At 42.5% G+C, this 19,233-nt stretch overlaps 1 protein-coding gene across 5 annotated transcripts in view; it reads left to right on the top strand.

Moving 5' to 3' along the window:
• SLC4A11 (solute carrier family 4 member 11) overlaps positions 1 to 19,233 on the top strand; it is a 207,046-nt gene that overhangs the window by 120,634 nt on the left and 67,179 nt on the right. For 4 of the 5 annotated variants that reach the window (XM_042470069.1, XM_042470065.1, XM_042470070.1 and 1 more), the window contains exons 4-6: positions 7,188 to 7,234; positions 11,075 to 11,306; positions 12,103 to 12,184. In XM_042470069.1, coding sequence (XP_042326003.1) covers positions 7,188 to 7,234; positions 11,075 to 11,306; positions 12,103 to 12,184 — 361 coding nt within the window. The remainder of the gene's footprint in view (positions 1 to 7,187; positions 7,235 to 11,074; positions 11,307 to 12,102; positions 12,185 to 19,233) is intronic. The other variant, XM_042470067.1, reaches the window with a different exon arrangement.

Here is a 19,233-nt window from a genome sequence, read left to right as displayed (position 1 = left end):
CTTTTCTTTTTCTGCTGTAAAAGACTCACCAATGTGTATTTTATCACACACAAAGTATGGATTTTTTTTCTACATGTGTATCCTAATGTGTACACAATACATACACCCCCCCCTTTGATGAAAATCAATTTTTTTTTGTATTTTTGAAATATACCAATTTTTGGTTTTGCACATTTTTCTAATATATCCTATTTATCTATGGATCACCAGCATTGAGGCCATGCTATTGAGAACGCAGCTGCGCTGGGCAGGACACCTTTCTAGGATGGAGGACCATTGCCTCCCAAAAATAATACTCTATGGTGAACTCGCTATGGGTCAGCATAAGAGAGGCGCTCCAAAGAAGAGATACAAGGACTCCCTGAAACAACATCTCAGTCTCGACCAAATCGATCACCAACAATGATCTGCCCTGGCCTTGCATCGGGAGGCATGGAGACGCACTATCCACAGTGCTGAAGCCTTTTTTGAAAACTCACACCAAACGAGTCTCGAAGAGAAACGACAACGCAGAAAGAACCACAACTTGGAAACAACACCCAAGGAGACATTCTGCTGTGCTTTCTGCAACCGGACTTGTTTCTCTCAAATCGGCCTTTTTAGTCATCAACGCGCTTGTAGAAAGTGTGGGATAAGTCCTTCCTGAATCTTCGTTCGCAAAGAAAAGCCAGAGAGATTGGATTTATAGCCTGCCTTTCTCCCCAAATGGGATCCAAGGCAGCTTTTTTTCCTGTGTACACATGGTTGTGTATACAGTTTTCCATTACTGAATCTCACCATGAGTTGAAGGAGTCAAGATGTGCTTTGCTGTTTTGGGGAGTTGTTGAGAAGGAAAGGTCAGAAAGGATAAAATAAGGTAGAACTCTTCTGTAGAGCAAAAGCATCCTTGTGCACAGAAAAATGTGCAAGCTGCAAAATTATTAAGATCTTAGGAATCTCAAGGAAACGCAGATTAAGCATTTCCAGAACATTTTGACCTTACCATCGACTAAACTGGCACTGTCAACTAATAACAATCACAATTGGAAATGTAAGGGAAAGGTTCAACATGAATAATTAGGATTTGGTGCTTGCTTGGTAATTTTCCATTATGGCTTACTGGCTGTTGTTATTGTTTGTTTAATATATATCCCATATATTTCCATGGATTGTTACATGTTGTAAGCTGTTTCTGGTTAGATCTTCCAAAACTGTAAGTACTGTACAGTGGGCCCTTGCCATCCGCTGGGGTTTGGTTCCAGGACCCCCCATGGTCCTGTGAATATTCAAATCCCATTAAATACAATGGCATAGTGAAATAGTGTCCCTTATATAAAATGCCAAAATCAAGGTTTGCTTTGTCGGAATATATATATATATTTGGAATATTTTCAAGCTATGGAGAGTAGAATCTGTGGATAAAGATGTGAAGAGGTGACTGCAATGATCAGATGCGTATTTGCTTCAGTACCAGATTGCTGGACAGTTGGACCTGCATGTTGTTAAATACAGTTGGCCATGGTAAACCCTCTCCCCTTCCTGAAATAAATCTTGTCTCCATAAGTCAGAAGCAACTTGGGAGGCACACAACAACAAGGTTAGGGTTGCCAGAGTGACAAGACGGCTCTTGGGCCTCCTTTGAGTATTCTTTGTGTAAGAAAACCCTATGAAATTCATGGGCTTGACATAAATTGAGAAGCACATACACTCAAATACAGAAGTGGGAATTCTGCTGAAGTTGCCTTCAGCATGAAAGTGTAGAAATTTGAGTGTTTAATCTGGGAACCCTAGGGACAGCCATGCATTTGGGGGGACGCATAGAAATTTGGGACTTCCCCCCCAGATTGAATGGAGGAGGAAGCAGGTCCTTTGGATGGAGTGGTGGTGCTGGGATGTACAGATGATAAAAAGATGACTTCCATGGTTTAGAAAATTCAGTCTTTCTGTTGTTCTGCTCAGGGGCAGGTTAGACAGCTGTGGTCCAGGCGAAGTAATCACAAGCTGGTTGTGTTGATGAGAAAGCAGAAAGGGTTCATTGCTTTAGAGAATTGGTAACAGGAATAAGCCTGGCATTTCAACGGATGCAGTCGGAACGGAGTGCAGAAGAGCACAGTAAGGGATTCGGAAGGGTAACAAGAATGTTATTAAATTTCCACACCTCCTTAAACAAAGGACAGAACATAGTTTTCCAGACACCCCCAACAGCTCTCTCTCTCTCTCTCTCTCTCTCTCTCTCTCTCTCTCTCTCTCCATCACTCTCTTCCCATCGCTTGAAATTGCATATTCTCTCCATGTAGATTTCAGACCTGTTTTCCCACTGCCTCACGCTCTTTACCTGAAATGAAATAATTCCAGCAATCAACAGCACAGTAAGCAAAAATCTGAACGGATTCCCAGTGAGGTAATCTAGAGCACAAAGGAGGCAAAGGAAAAGCCATGCGCATTTCAGTGCAATTAGATTCAGGTGGAAGTTATTTTCATATTTTAAGCAAATTGCCCATTTGTATTTTACTTTCGCAGCTAGGAAAAGCTGGCTCATTTGTATGTAGGAGACAATGAGAAGGCCCTCTCCCTGATTCCCACCAAATGATGCTGAGAAGATGGTGGAACAGTGAGAAGGACATCTCCAGAGGCTCTTAGCTTCCTGATGGACTCATAAAGGAAGATTGTTGTTTGTTGTTGTGCGCCTTCAAGTCATTTCTGACTTATGGCTGCCCTAAGGCAAACCTATCATTGGATTTTCTTGGCAAGATTTGTCCTTACCTTCCCAAAGTCACCCAGTGAGAAGTCGAAGGCTTTCATGGCCGGCATCCATAGTTCTCTGAAGATGCCAGCCACAGATGCTGGTGAAATGTCAGGAATAAACTCTGCTGGAACATGGCCACGTCACCCAGTGAGTTTCCATGGTCAAGTAGAGACTTGGAACTCTGGTCTCCAGAGTCCAACATTAAACCACTACTCTACACTGGTTGCCCATAAAGGGAGACATTAGAATCACAGAATCATAGAGTTAGAAGAGACCCCAAGGGCCATCCAGTCCAACCCCATTCTGCCATGCAGGAAATCACAGTCAAAGCATCCCTGACAGATGGCAATCCAGCTTCTGTTTAAAGACCTCCAAGGAGGGAGACTCCACCACACTCCGAGGGAGAAGTGTCTTCCACTGTTGAATGGCCCTTACTGTCAGGAAATTCCTCCTAATGTTGAGGTGGAATCTCTTTTCCTGGAGCTTGCATCCATTGCTCCGGGTCCCAGTCTCTAGAGCAGCAGAAAACAAGCTAGCTCCCTCCTCAATGTGACATTCCTTCAAGTATTTAAACAGGGCTATCATATCACCTCTTAACCTTCTCTTTTCCAGGCTAAACATCCCCAGCTCCCTAAGTCTCTCCTCATAGGGCTTCATAATTTCCAGACCCTTCACCCTTTTAGTCGCTCTCCTTTGGACACGCTCCAGTTTCTCAATGTCCTTTTTGAATTGTGGTGCTCAGAACTGAACACAGTATTCCAGGTGGGGCCTGACCAAAACAGAATAGAGTTGCACTATTACATCCCTTGATCTAGACACTATACTTCTATTGATGCAGCCTAGCATTGTCCTTCAAATAGCCTGGACCCAAATGATATAGCGCTTTATCACCAACATTTCTAATTGTGCCAGGAAAATAATGGACCAGCAGTCAATGTAGCTGTTGCAAGAAAGGGGTTGTGTGCTTCCCTAGTTAACAATTTGGGCATTCAATGCATTTAGGGTTTCTCTTTAAGTTAAGGGGGGAAATTGACTAGTATGAGAACAGAATATGGTAGGATTCTAGGTTGATGGTGGGCATTGGTGGACCCACGGAATAAACTTTACAGGGCAGTGACCATGCATCTACTTTCCATGCAGATGAACGGAAGTCCCATTCCTGGAAATTGCAGTAAGAGCTGGTAAAATGTGTGGTCTGAAATTCTGGAGAGATGGTAGTACTGAGCCAGATTGTCCAGTAGTCTGACCTCAATATAAGACCAGCTTCTTATGCGTTTGTGTTGCTGAATCTTGAACGTTCAAAACTGCCCCCATTGACTTAATTGAACGAAGCTTCTGCCCTTGATTAATCTTTGGATTAAACCTTTGTAGCACTAATCAAACTGTTTCGATCCAGCCATGAATCAAAATTAGCCTGAAACAGGTTGGCCTCCTTAATGTTTGATCTTTACACCCCAAAGGTCATCTTGTCCAAGTTTTCCAATAAATCTCATGCCTAAGCCAGCGCATAATTATACTCACAGGATGGGCATTTTGCCATTCTGGTTACAAGGAAGCTTTTGATTTATTGGCCAAGTCCCTCTCCATTTCTTGTATGTTGCAACTAATTGTTTGCATATTTGTACTGAATTTGTTTCATGGTAGCAAAGAGAATGAAGGATGTGTCCAGTGATCGGCAAGAAGAAAAGAAGGGGGTTAGCAACGCTGCAGTCCTAAGCATATTTTATTCCATAATGGTTAGCCCAGGGTGAGGACATTTTGACTGTAAGCTTGATGAATATCTGCCAGGAACCGGGACATAGCCAAGGGGAGGGGGGGTTCTTGGGGTCCGGACCCCCCCTTCCATTAGAAAAATGAATGGTGTGTGCTGCTGCGCCGCCTCACCCAAGCCCCATTATAATGCTGGCACTTAGTCTGGACCCCCCCCCCCTTCCTAAAATCCTAGCTACGTCCCTGCAGGAACCCATGGGAATTTATACACAGTCCCAGAAGTTTAAAAATAAATGAATAAATGCAGTAGGTGAAGTCAGAATCGTGTTTGTTTTTGTGGAATTACCAGCATGCTATGAATCTTGAAATTGGGCATAATGTAATGCTACAAGGAGACTCTGAAAGTAGGTTTGTCTTGCTCCAGTGTGCCATGCAAAGTGATTTACTGTCCGGAACACAATAGTTAGCCAGCTGGTAACAGCCTCTGCAGTTACTTAGTCAGTGCTTTAGGAAATTGCATGGAAGCAGCCTTCCTCCTCATCTCTGGCACAAGAACTTTGTTAAATAAGAAATAAACAAAAAAGGTAAACCAGTGGGTTTCCATGGCTGAGTGGGGATTTGAACCCAAGTCTCCCAAACTCCCAGTGCAATACTCAACTACTACACCAGGGCCTTGTTTGCACAAGCCAAAGAAAATGTCTTCAACCCATCTTCTCAATGGAGAGTCCAGATGCTGCATAGCCCAGGCACCAGTTCTGGTACAAACATACCAGACAACATCTGGCCTGTTCTACACCAGAACTGAGTATACACCCATTATAATGTACGTATTTTAAAATTTTGCCTTTTACTCTGGATTTTCTCGGAAGACCCAGAGCCCTCTGTTACAGCCGTTTGCATGTGCATCCCTCTGTGGGGTCTGGAGCCATAGCAGCAATACACTCATTCTGAGGTCAAAAAGAGGCACCCAGCCAGAGCAAGCAATGCACTGTTGTGGGTGGTGCATGACATGTGTATGAATGGAGGGTCCCAGGTAATGGGGTGGTGGTATTGGGGCAGTTTTGGGGCCATGATATTCTGGGCTACTCCCAAAGTATTCTGGCCTGTGCTTTGTATTACACAAACAACAGGTGTGGGGACTGGGGGGCGGTCCCCACCAGTATCAGCGATACTTCAAATGTTGAGGAAATGAACTTTGCAAGAAGCCTGGGTAACCTTTCGACCGTATGCAACAATATATAGCAGTACTAACTGGGAGGACTCAAGGTTTTGAGTGAATTGAAAAGATTTTATTTAGAAAAATGCAAGGTGCAATCACATACACACAAGATAGCAATTCAGGCAGACTCAGCATACAAAGCTAGCCTAAATGGAAATATGCAAAGGGGATAGAGGAGTAGTTAGGGCTTGCAGTGGGGTCATAATTACCTGTCCAAAGAGAAGACCATAGAAAGCTGGAGTGGCTCAGACTGGGAGATCTGAGAGTGACAGAGAACATACACAGAGTGTGGGCATTTATACAAGCTGGGCTGTGTGTGCCAAGGTTAGGTTTTGAAACCATATTTATACCTCAAAATTAGCCCTAGGCGATGGGCTCTCTGGCCAGGTAACAAAGGTTTAATGACTTGTTCCAGGAATCTACAATGGGATTCTGGACTGGTTGATGGCTTTAATTTTAGTATGACAAAAACAGTGATTGGATCAGGATATCTCTGAGAATTTTGGATCAGGATGGAGAATTTGGGCTGGGAACATAGCAGGGGATAGGCAGAGATAGCTTGTCTTAGTGCTTTTGGGTGCAAAGAGATCTCTTGTCTCAAGTTTCGAGAGGAAATGCAGATTACTGGGGTAAGAAAGGAGCAGTTTAGATTTGATCATTTTGTTTCCCTGGATGTACACATGCCTTGGGGAAAACTACCTCTGAGCATCCCTTGCCTCCTTGTCTAAGAAAGCCTTATGAAATTCATAAGGCTCACCATAAATTGACAGTCAACTTAAAGGCACATACATACACACATGTACCTATTTGGATTATATGTATTTGTCAGTTTGCATTTATGTTTTGTACTTCTATCTAGCTAGTTTGTTATACAGTTGTATTGCAGAGTTTTACATTTGCATTACTCCAGTGTGTGTGTCTTTAGTATATATTTAGTATAAGGCTCAGTGTTATTTGTTGTTTTACTTGTAAAACATTTTGTACATTGATGGTGCTAAACACATAAAGAAATAACTTTGTTAAATGTATTTAGCTTCCATTTATCATAAGCAAAGAGTACCTGCACTTCCAGTAGGTTTTAGAATTAGGTTCAGTGCTTGGAAGTAACATATTACAAGTGATGCCATACAAGTACCATTGCATGTTAAAATGTCACTCTTGTGGAGAATGTTACCAATAGTGATACAGGTTGAGTGTCTCTTGTCTACGAGTTCCAGAATTCCATAGGATTGAGCCATGGCAGTTAAACCAGTGTGAAACTGCATTAATTGAGTAGTGTGGATGGAGCTTAGGACTCTTTGAAACCAAGATTTGATTTCCCATAGAGGAAGTGTATGCAGAATCCATGGATATGGAGGCCCGACTGTGTTTTTAAATAGTTGCTTTCTAAATCTGGTTGGGACCAATATCACATTTCAGATGAGACAGCCAGAATTTGAAATACAGTCAAACTTGAAAATAGTCACAAAGCTTGTTTCCCTGGCCATTGCTTACTGCGTACCTACAACTGTAACTTCTGTCTTCTTTTTCCAGCAGAAAGCGAAAGCACTGGCTGCGTTTTATTACACACATCGAGAAAAGTAAGTGTAATGATGTTTTGTTCTGTTTTTAATGAACTTCCCTTTAGTACGCTTGCAGTATAAATATTTTGCAGACATTTGCATGGACCAAAGTTTCCTCACCTAATGGCTCCATCCAAAGAGCACAAAGTTGCAGAAAGCTTGCCTTTCACTCAAACTAGGTTAGGCATATCTATCTTCTTGTCTCTGGATATATTTATTTTTCCAAACTTAAGTGTCTGAAGTTCTTTGCTCTTGGCTATATTGTCACGGAAATTGCTGATCTTAACTTTCTGGATCATTTTTGCCTACAATGAAATCCCTTACAAAAAGGCAAAGCACTCTCCTCTTGCACCTGAAGCTAATACTCTGCAAACCATGGAAGATGGCTTGCTAATTCTCCGATTCAGTGCAATTAACCTGAGAATAAAGATGAATCCGCACTTCAAAAATAATGCAGTTTAACACCGTTTTAACTGTCACAGCGCAGTGCTATGGAATTCTAGGATTTGTACATTTGTGAGATATGTAGCCTTCACTGTCAGAGAGCTCTGGTGCCACAGCAAACTACAAATCCTAGAATTCCATAGCATTGAACCATGGTAGTTAAAGTGGTGTCAAACTGCATTATTTCTGTGGTGCAGCTGAGGCCATGGAGATATAAACACATTTTATTTTTAGCTTAAAATTCAGGCACAGTTGACAACTGCTTAGGCCAAGAGAGAGAACTAATAGTACTTAGTGTATTATTTCTGCAGTGCAGATGAAGCCTTGGAAACGGTACCATCTCTCCAGAACAAGGATGAAGCCGTGACAGATAAAGTAGTGTTAAACTCCTGCAGAATTTCCAAGTACACCTATATAGGAAAGATTTCTTAGTTAAGTTACATTTCTAGGTTCAGAATTTTAGATAGCTCCAGTAAAATGTAGACTAAACCCCAGAGCAAGTTTACTGGTCCATTACATGGGAGACATCAGCTGCCACTGTCTGCCTTTCATCTCATAGCTCCAAATAACTGAGTTTCTTAACAGATAATTCTCATTTCATCAGACCCTTGAAGCCAGATCCTGGCAGGACTTAGGCTGGGCGAGCAGATAATTTATTTACTGATTTCTATACTCTAGCTATACCAGCATTTTGCCCTCTGCGCCTGTCATGACTTGGGCGGCAATTATCGTATGATTATTGTAAAGGAAAGTTAAATTTCCTGTTTCACAAAGGCTGGTGCCAGCTTTCCAGTCTGACAAATTAAAAACCAAGCTTTCTAAAGCTTTAATCTCCTCCTGATCCAATGGCTGCCACATAGCCTCTGGAAGGGGGTGATAACCTTTGATGTATATTGTCACCTCTTCGCATAGCCCAGGCCCTTCCTTTCCTAATCAGTCAAGTCAACTATGCGCAAGAAATGTGCAAAAAATCCTGCAATACCCATACCTGAGTAGCTCCATCATTTGGGTGGAGAGGAAGTGTGCCTTGATCCTAGCTGGTATGCAGGACTTGCTCATTACCTTCCAGGGTGGAGCTGGCCAAACAACTTGGTTGACAAAGCTCATGAGAATTCTCATTCAAGCCTTGTGATGTAAGGGAACAGCAGAACATCCTAAAAAAGTCAATGAACTCATGCCTGGGCTTTTTCAGCCTTGCTAACTTGGATCAAGCATTGATCAGTCAAGAGATAAGAAGAAAACTAGGAATGGGAAGGGCAACCATGAATGAGCTAGAATAGATCCTAAAGAGCAAAGACAGCCAACTGAGCACTAAAGTTAGGATCATCCAAGCCATGGTGTTCCCCATCACTATGTAGGAATGTGAGAACTGGACAATGAAAGAAGCTGATAGAAAAAAAAATCAATTCATTTGAGATGTAGTGCTGGAGAAGAGTGCTGTGGATACCGTGGACAGCCAAAAAGACAAATAAATACATTCTAGAGTAGATCAAGCCTGAAATACCCATAGAAACCAAGATGGTCAAATTGAGGTTGTCAAACATATTGAGAAAGCATGACTCTTTGGAAAGATAATCATGCTAGGAAAGATAGAAGGTAGTGGGAAGAGAAGACTGCACACCAGATGGATAGACTCAATCAGGGAGGTCATGGGTATGAATCTGCAAGACTTAAGCAAAGCAGTGGGAGATGGGGGTCTTGGAGATGTCTCATCCACAGGGTCACCATGAGTTGAGGTTGACTCAAGAGCAGTTAACAACAACAAAGAGGCCACCTGAGTTCAAGTTGGCATTGGAAACAATTTTGGGTGCAGTCAGAAATGGGTAGAAATGGGCCAGTTCTGACTCTAGCTCCAAAACAAAAACTTACAATATTACATTAATGTATTTCCCATATATAGTAATAGCAACTACATTTCTATACCTTTTATCAGTCCACTTAAGCATTCCCTAAGAGGGTTTACAATGTGTGAGCTAATTGGCCCCAACAAGCTGGACACTCATTTTAGTGACTTTGAAAGGATGCAAGCCTAAGTTGAGCTTGAGCCCTTGGCTGGTATTGAACTCGCAACCTTGCGGTTTGTGAGTGAGTGGCTGCAGTAACAGCTATTTAATCACTGCGCCACCAGGGCTCCTGGTGGATAATAAAATATACAGTGCGCCCGCATCATATGTGGCCGCATTATACACTGCTTTCAGCATACACTGAAAGCAGCGGCAGAAGGAACGGCGGTGTGCATCGGAAGAAACAATGGCGCGCACGCCCATGGTGCACGCACACCGCTGCTGCCCCACACTGTCGCGAACATGAGCCCCATTACATGCAAAGGGGATCAAGCATACGCATGATTTCTTTTACATGGGGTGGTGGTGGTCCGGAACGGATCCTCGTGTAAAAGAAGGGCGCACTGTATTATAAATATATAATAAATACATTATTTTATGCATTTTTGTTGTTGTGTGCCTTCAAGTCATTTCCAACTTATGGTGATCCTAAGGTGAACTATCATGGGGTTTTCTTGGCATTTATTCAGAGGAGGTTTGCCATTGCCTTCCCCTGAGGCTGAAAGCATGTGACTTTCCCAAGGTCTCCCAGTGGGCTTCATGACCGAACAGGGACTTGAACCCTGATCTCCAAAGTAGTCGTCTAACACTCAAATCACTACAACATGCTGGCTCCCTTGAAAAAATATACTTTAAATGCCTAGCTTGTTGCATGCAGGTTGAATCTCCCTTGTCTGAAATTCTTGAGACGAGAAGTGTTTTGGATTTCAGATTTTTATTTTATTTTGGAATACCTGTACAGTCACCCATCCTAACTCAAGGATCTGGGATCTGTGTGCTTGAATATCTGTGGAGGGGCGACCTCCACTATTTCCAGTGGTGCAGATGCCTGGGCCATGCACATGGGGACACACCCCATTCAAGCCTATGAAGCTTGGATATGTGCGAGCCTCCGTTTTCGCAGTAGGGTCTGGAATGGATCCCCCGTGCAAACGGAGGGCCAACTTAGTCAGACCCTTGCATATACATACATAATAAGATATCTTGGAGATGGGGGCCCAAGTCTAAATACAAAATTCACTTCATTTTTTCATATAACCTTATACACACAGCCAGAAGGTAATTTTATACAATTATTTAATAATGTTGTGCATGAAATAAAGTTTGTGTACACTGACCCACCATAAAACAAAGGTGTCAGTATCTCAGACACTCATTATTTATTTATTTATTGGTTTTTGGTATATTTCAGATTCCACAATACTGGATAAGAGAAACTCAACTTATATTTACATTCCTAGGAATTTGGGAAAGTTTTCTGATTCAGAAACGTTAATCCAATAAATTATTTTATGTTTGGTCAGTCTAAGTAGCCTGAGCAATTTCTGTGTTGCTGTTGCTTTTCACGCAGTACCTAAAATTAAAGAATTTTGAGGAGGAAGTCCGAGCCCATCGGGACCTCGATGGATTCCTGGCCAGAGCCAGTATCATCCTAGATGAGACGGCAACCTCTCTGGACGATGTCTTGCGGGAGATGTTGAAACACTTTGCCGAAGACTCTGACAACGCAGAGCCAAGCTGCAACTTTGACAAAATCATGAGCACTTTATTCACTGATTCAGGAACCCCCAGAGAAGGGAACGGTAAGATCGAGGCTCAGTCTCTCTATCTGTCTAAGCTGAACCCTATGAAGCTTGTGCAAGGTGGCTTTCTGATAATGTTGCCATCTCTTTGGTATTAATTCCACTAAGATTACAGCCGCTATCTGAAGGATTCTGGTAGTTGTAGTCCTTGAATTTTTATCCCATATGTTTTTTTAAAACAGCCATAAAAATTCTGTAAAAGCGCCTGTAGTGAATATTCTGCCTTGGAGAGTGATGCAGTCTCCTCCTTTGGAGATTTTTAACTGACTGAATGGCCATCTGTTGTGAGTGCTTTGTTTGTGTATTCCTGCATGGCAGCGGGTTAGACTGGGTGGCCTTTGGGGTCTTTTTCAACTCTGTGATTCTATGATTCTATCACACAATGCCATCTCCCTCCCATTGCTGCCTTATCTTTCAATTATTGTTACCTGCACCTTGCCATTGATAGGGAATCCCTGTCAATAAGCTCCCAATTGCATGAGTTGTCAGGCATGGTAACTTATCCTGGTGCAGTTCCAGAATTTTTCTGATTATTTGTAAAGTAAGGGGGTGGGTGGGACTGCAATGGTTCTTTCAATGATAGCATTGATGGTAATGCTTTAAAAAATAATTTCATCTTCTGTGCTTAGTTACACAACAGATGAAATAATGCAAGAGCAACCAGTGCTCTTTAAAAAAAAGCTTAGATAATAGTATTTGAGTGAACCTGTAGACAGACAATAGAGATGAAGGTCTATTTGTGATGGTTCTTGAATGCAATTGGAGTTTCTTTCTTTCTCTCTTTCTTTTTCAACAGTTCACCTCTTGTCAGATACAATTCAGGGTGTCACAGCAACAGTCACTGGAGTACAGTATCAGCAGTCCTGGCTTTGTATCATGTAAGTACTGTATAATTTAGTCTCCGCATCTCAGTACAAATTCTTTTTTCATTCTATGTTAAGACTTCTTATGTTTCCGTGTTCCCTCACCCCATTCTTTTCTCATTGTGTGCAATAGGAAAAGCGAACAAATCTTTTATCTATCTAAAAGGACTACATTTTTGTTGGGGGCCTTCAGTCAACTCTAACTTACAGCTATCATGTTGTTGTTGTCATTACTGTATTTATATCCTGCCCTTTTTTGCCAGTCCTAGGCCACACACTGAGTTTCCATGCTAAGTGGGGTCTTAAACTCTGGTTTCCTTGAGTCCTACAGCTGAACGCACAGGCCAAAAGACCCATGTTCCCCATAACCTGGTATCGTCCTGGACAGACAATGCAAGCCAATCATCCCTGTCTGGGATCAGCCAGTCTGGATGCCAATCCAGTGGTTCTGGACCAAAGGGCCATTGTTCTGGTTCTTATATTAAAACTAGTTTTTTGTAGCTGTGTTCCTTGGAAATTCTGCCATGATAGCTGGCAGACCGGACGGCTCTGTGCACCTTATTCCTGCTGCCACCATTGCATTCTCTTTGCAGGTCCCAGTTGCATCTTATGACATTTTGTGCATATAGTGCTTGCCTTTGTTGGCAAAAACTATACTTGGGAAATAAATTATTTGCTTTATGAATTTCTTCCCTGCCATGAAAATGATGCAGACGCTGTTCATAATCCTTTTCAATAAATATTTCTTATGGTGCTCAGGAATTCGAATCTTCTGAAGTGCTGGTTTGGATAGGTTTCTTTCCAAGAAAGTCCCCTTCATTTTATCACAAATCTATGTTGTTGGTTGTTGTGTTTGCCTTCTGGATGGTCTGCTCTGAGGACAAAGCATGTGCCAGGGCAAATCAGAAATGGAAGTGAATCACAGCTGACATGTGTATGCCAGGAGAAAGGGATTGGACTGAAATGGCATGATTTTTTCAGCCCAGAAACAGCAAGAAAAGCAGCAGCAGGACCAAGATTTTTAAGGCAGCATTAACTCCTAGAAAGCAGATGGAGACAACTGGCAAGAATGATTTCTAGATTAAGCAAGAACAAGGAAAGATTCCCTTGCATAAAGGCACATACCTCAGGACAAACTGTATCCCAGTGTCTGAACCAAATGTAGATTTCCGTTGTGTTGTGGCTTTTGCAAAGCTATAGAGCAGGAGTGGGGAACTTTGTCCTCCTCTCTCAAGGGCTCCTCAAGCCCACACGGAGTTTGTTAGGGACCCATGTGGGGCAGGGGTAAAGCCAAGAGGGTGCATGGAGTCACAGCTGAAAGCGTGCCAGGAGCCAGCATCCCAGTCTTGCTCTTTCTCTGCCCCCTCTCTCTGTGCATCACCCTTTTGTTGTTCTCTCTTTCTGTGCCAGTCCCATTATCCTCACCTTGCCTCTTATGTACACAGTCTGTCTCTGCATCATCCCTCTCCTCTCTCCTTTTCTCTCTCCATCACCTTTTCCCCTTTTCTCATCTTTCTCTTTCTCCCTCTCTCCCTTTCTCTCCCCCCTCTGTCTCTGCATCCACCATTTCTCTTCCTCCATCTCCCTTTCTCTTTTTGCCTTTCTCCTTGCACCCCTTTTTCCTCTCCATTCTCTCTTCCCCTTTCTTTCTGCACACTCTTTCCTCTTCTCTCTCTGCGGGGATGTTCCCATTCGCCTATAAAGTGGATCATGATGCAAATTTAGGGGGTATCGTTTCCACTCAAGCCCAAATTCGACCTGCATTGCCCCTGAATCGTTTCCATAGAGATTCGAATCTGAATCGGATTATCTCGAATAATTTGAATTATATGCCTATAAAGCGGTTTAAAAAAACAGTAGGTTTTAACGTGGATTATTTTTGCTCCTGGGGTCTGATTCGCGGTATCCGAATGGGAACGAAAGGGTGTCTGATTTGGGAACCTGGAGATGGGAGGAGCAGCGCTCAAGGGGCTGGCCTGGGGGTGTCACCCTCTTTGTTCTCTTTCTGCATTGCCAGTGCCATTTTCTTCCATTTGCATAGCCTTTCCCTGGGTGGAATGCAACCTCCCCTCTGCTCCTCATTCATAGACCGATATGGGAGGAGAGCCATTGAACTATTCTTTTTTCTTTTTTCGCCTCTGCCTGAGCTCCTGAGCAGCAGATGGGCTTTGCAGAAATACTAAAAGATAAAGGAGTTCAGGACGGATGGGACTTTCTCAAAAGGGAGATACTGAAGGCACAATTTCAAACAGTTCCAGTGAGAAAGAAAAACGGGAGGTGTCTCAAGAAACCAGGATGGATGACTAAGGAACTTTCAAACGAGCTGAGTTTGAAACGGAACATGTATAAGAAATGGAAAAAGGGGGAAATCACAAAAAAGGAATTCAAAGAAATAGCAGGCATTTGTGGGGTAAAGTCAGAAAAGCTAAAGCGCAGAATGAACTCAGGCTTGCTAGAGAGGTTAAGAACAACAAAAAGGGCTTTTTTGGATATGTCCACAGCAAAAGGAAGAAGAAGGAAACGGTAGGGCCACTTCGTGGAGAAGATGGCAAAATGCTAACAGAAGACAGAGAAAAGGCAGAATTACTCAACACCTTCTTTGCCTCAGTCTTCTCAGAAAAGGCAAAGGGTGCTCAACCTGAGGATAATGGAGCAGAGGACAGGATAGGGGCATTTCAGTACAGAATAAGTAAAGAGGTAGTAGAGGAACACCTTATTAATCTAAAGTCTCCGGGACCAGATGAACTCCATCCAAGGGTATTAAAAGAACTGGCAAATGTAATATCGGAGCCATTGGCAATCATATTTGAAAACTCCTGCAAAACAGGAGAGATCCCAGCAGACTGGAGGAGGGCAAACGTTGTCCCCATCTTCAAAAAGGGGAAAAAAGAGGATCCCAACAATTATCGCCCAGTTAGTCTGACATCAGTACTAGGAAAGATTCTGGAGCAGATCATTAAACAGAGAGTCTGTGAACATCTAGAAGGCAATGCCATAATCACAAAAACTCAACATGGGTTTCAGAGAAACAAGTCATGCCAGACAAACCTGATCTCTTTCTTTGATAAAATTACCAGCTTGGTAGATGAAGGGAATGCTGTGGATATAGTATATCTTGATTTCAGTAAGGCCTTTGACAAAGTTCCCCATGACATTCTTGCAAACAAGCTTGTAAAATGTGGACTAGACAAGGTAACTGTTACATGGATTTGTAACTGGTTGACCGGCCGAACCCAAAGGGTGCTCAACAATGGCTCCTTTTCATCCTGGAGAAAAGTGACCAGTGGGGTCCCACAGGGCTCTGTCCTGGGCCCAGTACTATTCAACATCTTTATCAATGACCTGGATGACAGAATTGGAAGCATACTTATCAAATTTGCAGATGATACCAAATTAGGGGGAATTGCTAATACCCCAGAGGACAGGATCAAGATTCAAAATGACCTGAATAGACTAGAAAGCTGGGCCAAAGCTAACAAAATGAAATTCAACACGGAGAAATGTAAGGTATTGCACTTAGGGCGGAAAAATAAAATGCACAGATATAGGATGGGTGACACCTGGCTGAATGAAACTACGTGTGAAAGGGATCTAGGAGTCCAAGTAGACCACAAGTTGAACATGAGTGAACAGTGTGATGCGGCAGCTAAAAAGGCCAATGCTATTTTAGGCTGCATCAATAGAAGTATAGTGTCTAGATCAAGGGAAGTAATAGTGCTACTCTATTCTGGTCAGGCCCCACCTGGAATATTGTGTCCAGTTCTGGGCGCCACAATTCAAAAAGGATGTTGAGAAACTGGAGTGTGTCCAAAGGAGGGTGACAAAAATGGTGAAGGGTCTGGAAACCATGTCCTATGAGGAACGACTTAGGGAGCTGGGGATGTTTAGCCTGGAGAAAAGAAGGCTAAGAGGTGATATGATCACCCTGTTTAAATATTTGAAGGGATGTCATATTGAAGAGGGAGCAAGCTTGTTTTCTGCTGCTCCAGAGAACAGGACCTGGAACAATGGATGCAAGCTCCAGGTAAAGAGATTCCAGCTCAACATTAGGAGGAACTTCCTGACAGTAAGGGCTGTTCGACAGTGGAATGCACTCCCTCGGAGGGTGATAGAGTCTCCTTCCTTGGAGGTCTTTAAACAGAGGCTGGATGGCCATCTGTCAGGGATGCTTTGATTTGGATTTCCTGCATGGCAGGGGGTTGGACTGGATGGCCCTAGTGGTCTCTTCCAACTCTATGATTCTATGATTCTATGTTCAAAGGAACAATTAGTTATATATTTGCTTAGGAAGATCTCCTGGAGCTGGCCATAGAAGTCTCCATCTTTTGTAGGTATCTGTGTGCCATAAATCTGCTGAGGTTATCTTCTACAGACCCTGGAAGCCAATACAGATTAGAAGTCACTTCTGCCTAACATGCATCCGGCTTATTTATTAAAATATTTGTATTCTGCCGTGTGTTGTAACATCAGTCAGCTGAAGCCATTTAAAACGTAAAGCAGTAAAATAATTGAAATATGCTAGTAGTGTATTGAACAGTTTAAAATCTTAAAACAATTTAAAGCCATCTACATGTACAGATCATGAGGCTTCAAAGGCATGAATAAAAATAAAAAGGAAATCTACTCACACACAAAACCCACTTTTCCTGAATTATTTCTGAGGGTAGGAAACGCCGTGGTGATGCATCACCATAAATCTCAGACGCCTTAATGATAATTTTGCTCAAGAGGGTTGGGTAGAAATAAGGCTTCTTTGCTAGGGATAGACTTTAGAAATGAAGAGCTTTCCGCCCTCACAGGAGAATTTTTCAGCAAATCCTCCCTGTGCCGCTAGAAAGAAATGGCATCTGTCCTCATATGAACCTCTCTCCCGGGAAGCCTCCATTGGAGAGGTTTGTAACGTACCTGTCAAGCTTTTTTATCCCCCCTTCCCTTCCTACGCTTTGCTGTAGGATATTTTTTTCTTAACAGAGCAAATGTTCTGATGAATTACATGCATGGTGTGCACCCAGCTGCCAGCAATTCATATGTTCTCTGCCACAGAAAACAGTCCTGCAGACTGAGTCATTCAAAGTCCCAGAGTTATGCTTTGCTCTATAAAAGTGGTGGACTGAGGGGACCCCGTGGCCATGCGTGGCCCCTCTGCCCATTTTAATGCTCTCCACTCCAACCCAGAATCTTTTATTTTACTTTGATTTTAAAAATTATGTTAGAGTTTGCTGCTGAATAGAGCAGCAACTCCTAAATGCAAACAGTGAGATAACCAGCATCGTAGTAAACAGGCTGAGTCACCCTTATCTGAAATGCCTGCAACCAGAAGCGTTTGGGATTTGGGGATTTTTATTTTATAATACAGTACAGTTTATTCATGGCAACCATAGACAGGTCATAGCCACCAAATTACCATTGTACAAAAACGATTAAACCTGTTTAGAACTTTTAATGTTGTAATTGACTCTTTAACATATACATCAAAATGTTTAAAATCACAGGAATGTTTCATACTAAGCACACAGTCAGCTCCCCATATCCACAGGTTTATTTTATCTATGGATTCAAGCATTCACGGCTTGCAAATATTCCCAAAAACATAAATTGCATAAAGCAAACTTTGATTCTGCCATTTTATATAAGGGACACCATTTTATTATGCCACTGTGTTTAATGGGACTTGAGCATCCATGCATTTTGGTATTTATAGGGAGTCCTGGAACAAAGCCCCAGCAGATACCAAGGGTCCACTGTACATACATATTGAGATATCTTGGAGATGGGATCCAAGTCTATGCACAAAACACCTTTTACATATAGTCTAAAGGTACCTTTATACAATATTTTTAATGATTTTGTGAATGAAACAAAATTTGTGTATGCTGAACCATCAGAACACAAAGGTGACACTATCTAATCCACCCATGAAAAAAGTTTTGGTTTTTGGCATATTTTAGATTTTGGAATTGTGGTTCCTTTTAGTTCAATATTAGTAATAAGTTTCATAGTCAATAGTAGATTGATTAAATTCAAGAGATGTCTCATCCATGGGTCGCCATGGGTTGAGATAAAAATACGTTTATACAGGATGATTCAAAAAGAATGATGTAAAACCAAATAAGAACAGCTTTCCTATTGCTCCATTCTTTTTGAATTACCCAATATATTAACATTCAATAAATACATTGGGCCCTTGGTATCCGCTGGGGTTTGGTTCCAGGGCTACCCATTGATACCCAAATCGGTGGATGCTCAAGTCCTATTAAACACAACGGTGCAGTAAAATGGTGTCCCTTGTATGAAATGGCAAAATCAAGGTTTGCTTTTTCAAATGTATATACATTCAAACAGTGGATGGTTGAATCCAGGGATAAGTATAGTTTCTTATTGTTGTCATTGTGTGTCTTCAAATCATTTCAGGTTTATGGCAGTCTTCAGGCAGTTTTCTTGGACAGATTTGTTCAGAGCAGGTTTTTCACTGCCTTGGTGTGAGGCAGACTGTGCATGGCATGCATAAAGTTACCTAGTGGCTTCCCACATCCAAGCAGAGATTCGAAGCCTGGTCTTCCATAGTCCTAGTCCAATGCTACAGATAGGAAGCTGGTTCATCACTACAGGCATACCGAGGTATTCATGTTGTTGTTATTATGTTACTTCAAATCATTTCTGACTTATGACGACCTTAAGGCGAACCTACCATTGGGGTTTCTTAGCAAGATTTGTTCTGAGGAGGTGTGTCTTTGCCTTCCCCTGAGGCTGAGAGTGTGTGACTTGCCCCAGTTCACCCAGTGGTTTTCATGGCAGAGCTGGGCATTGAACCTTGGTCGCCAGAGTCATAGTAGAACACTCAGACCGTTGTGCCACACTGGCTCTCAGGCCTGTATTTAACTAATAATACAGTCACCTCTCCATTTGCATGGGCTTGGAATCTGCCCGTTTGCAGGCGGCAAATGGAGGGGGACAAAATGGGGCGCACGCCACCATTCAAGTCAGTAGGGCTTGAATATCGGCTATTTTTTTGTTTTCGCAGGGGGTTCTGGAATAGATCCCCCACGAAAAAGGAGGGCGACTGA

Source organism: Sceloporus undulatus, chromosome 5 (assembly GCF_019175285.1).
Source record: "Sceloporus undulatus isolate JIND9_A2432 ecotype Alabama chromosome 5, SceUnd_v1.1, whole genome shotgun sequence".
Classification (NCBI taxonomy): Eukaryota; Metazoa; Chordata; class Lepidosauria; order Squamata; family Phrynosomatidae; genus Sceloporus; species Sceloporus undulatus.
Note: the sequence above shows the minus strand (reverse complement) of the source record. Positions and strands in the feature narration are given on the sequence as shown.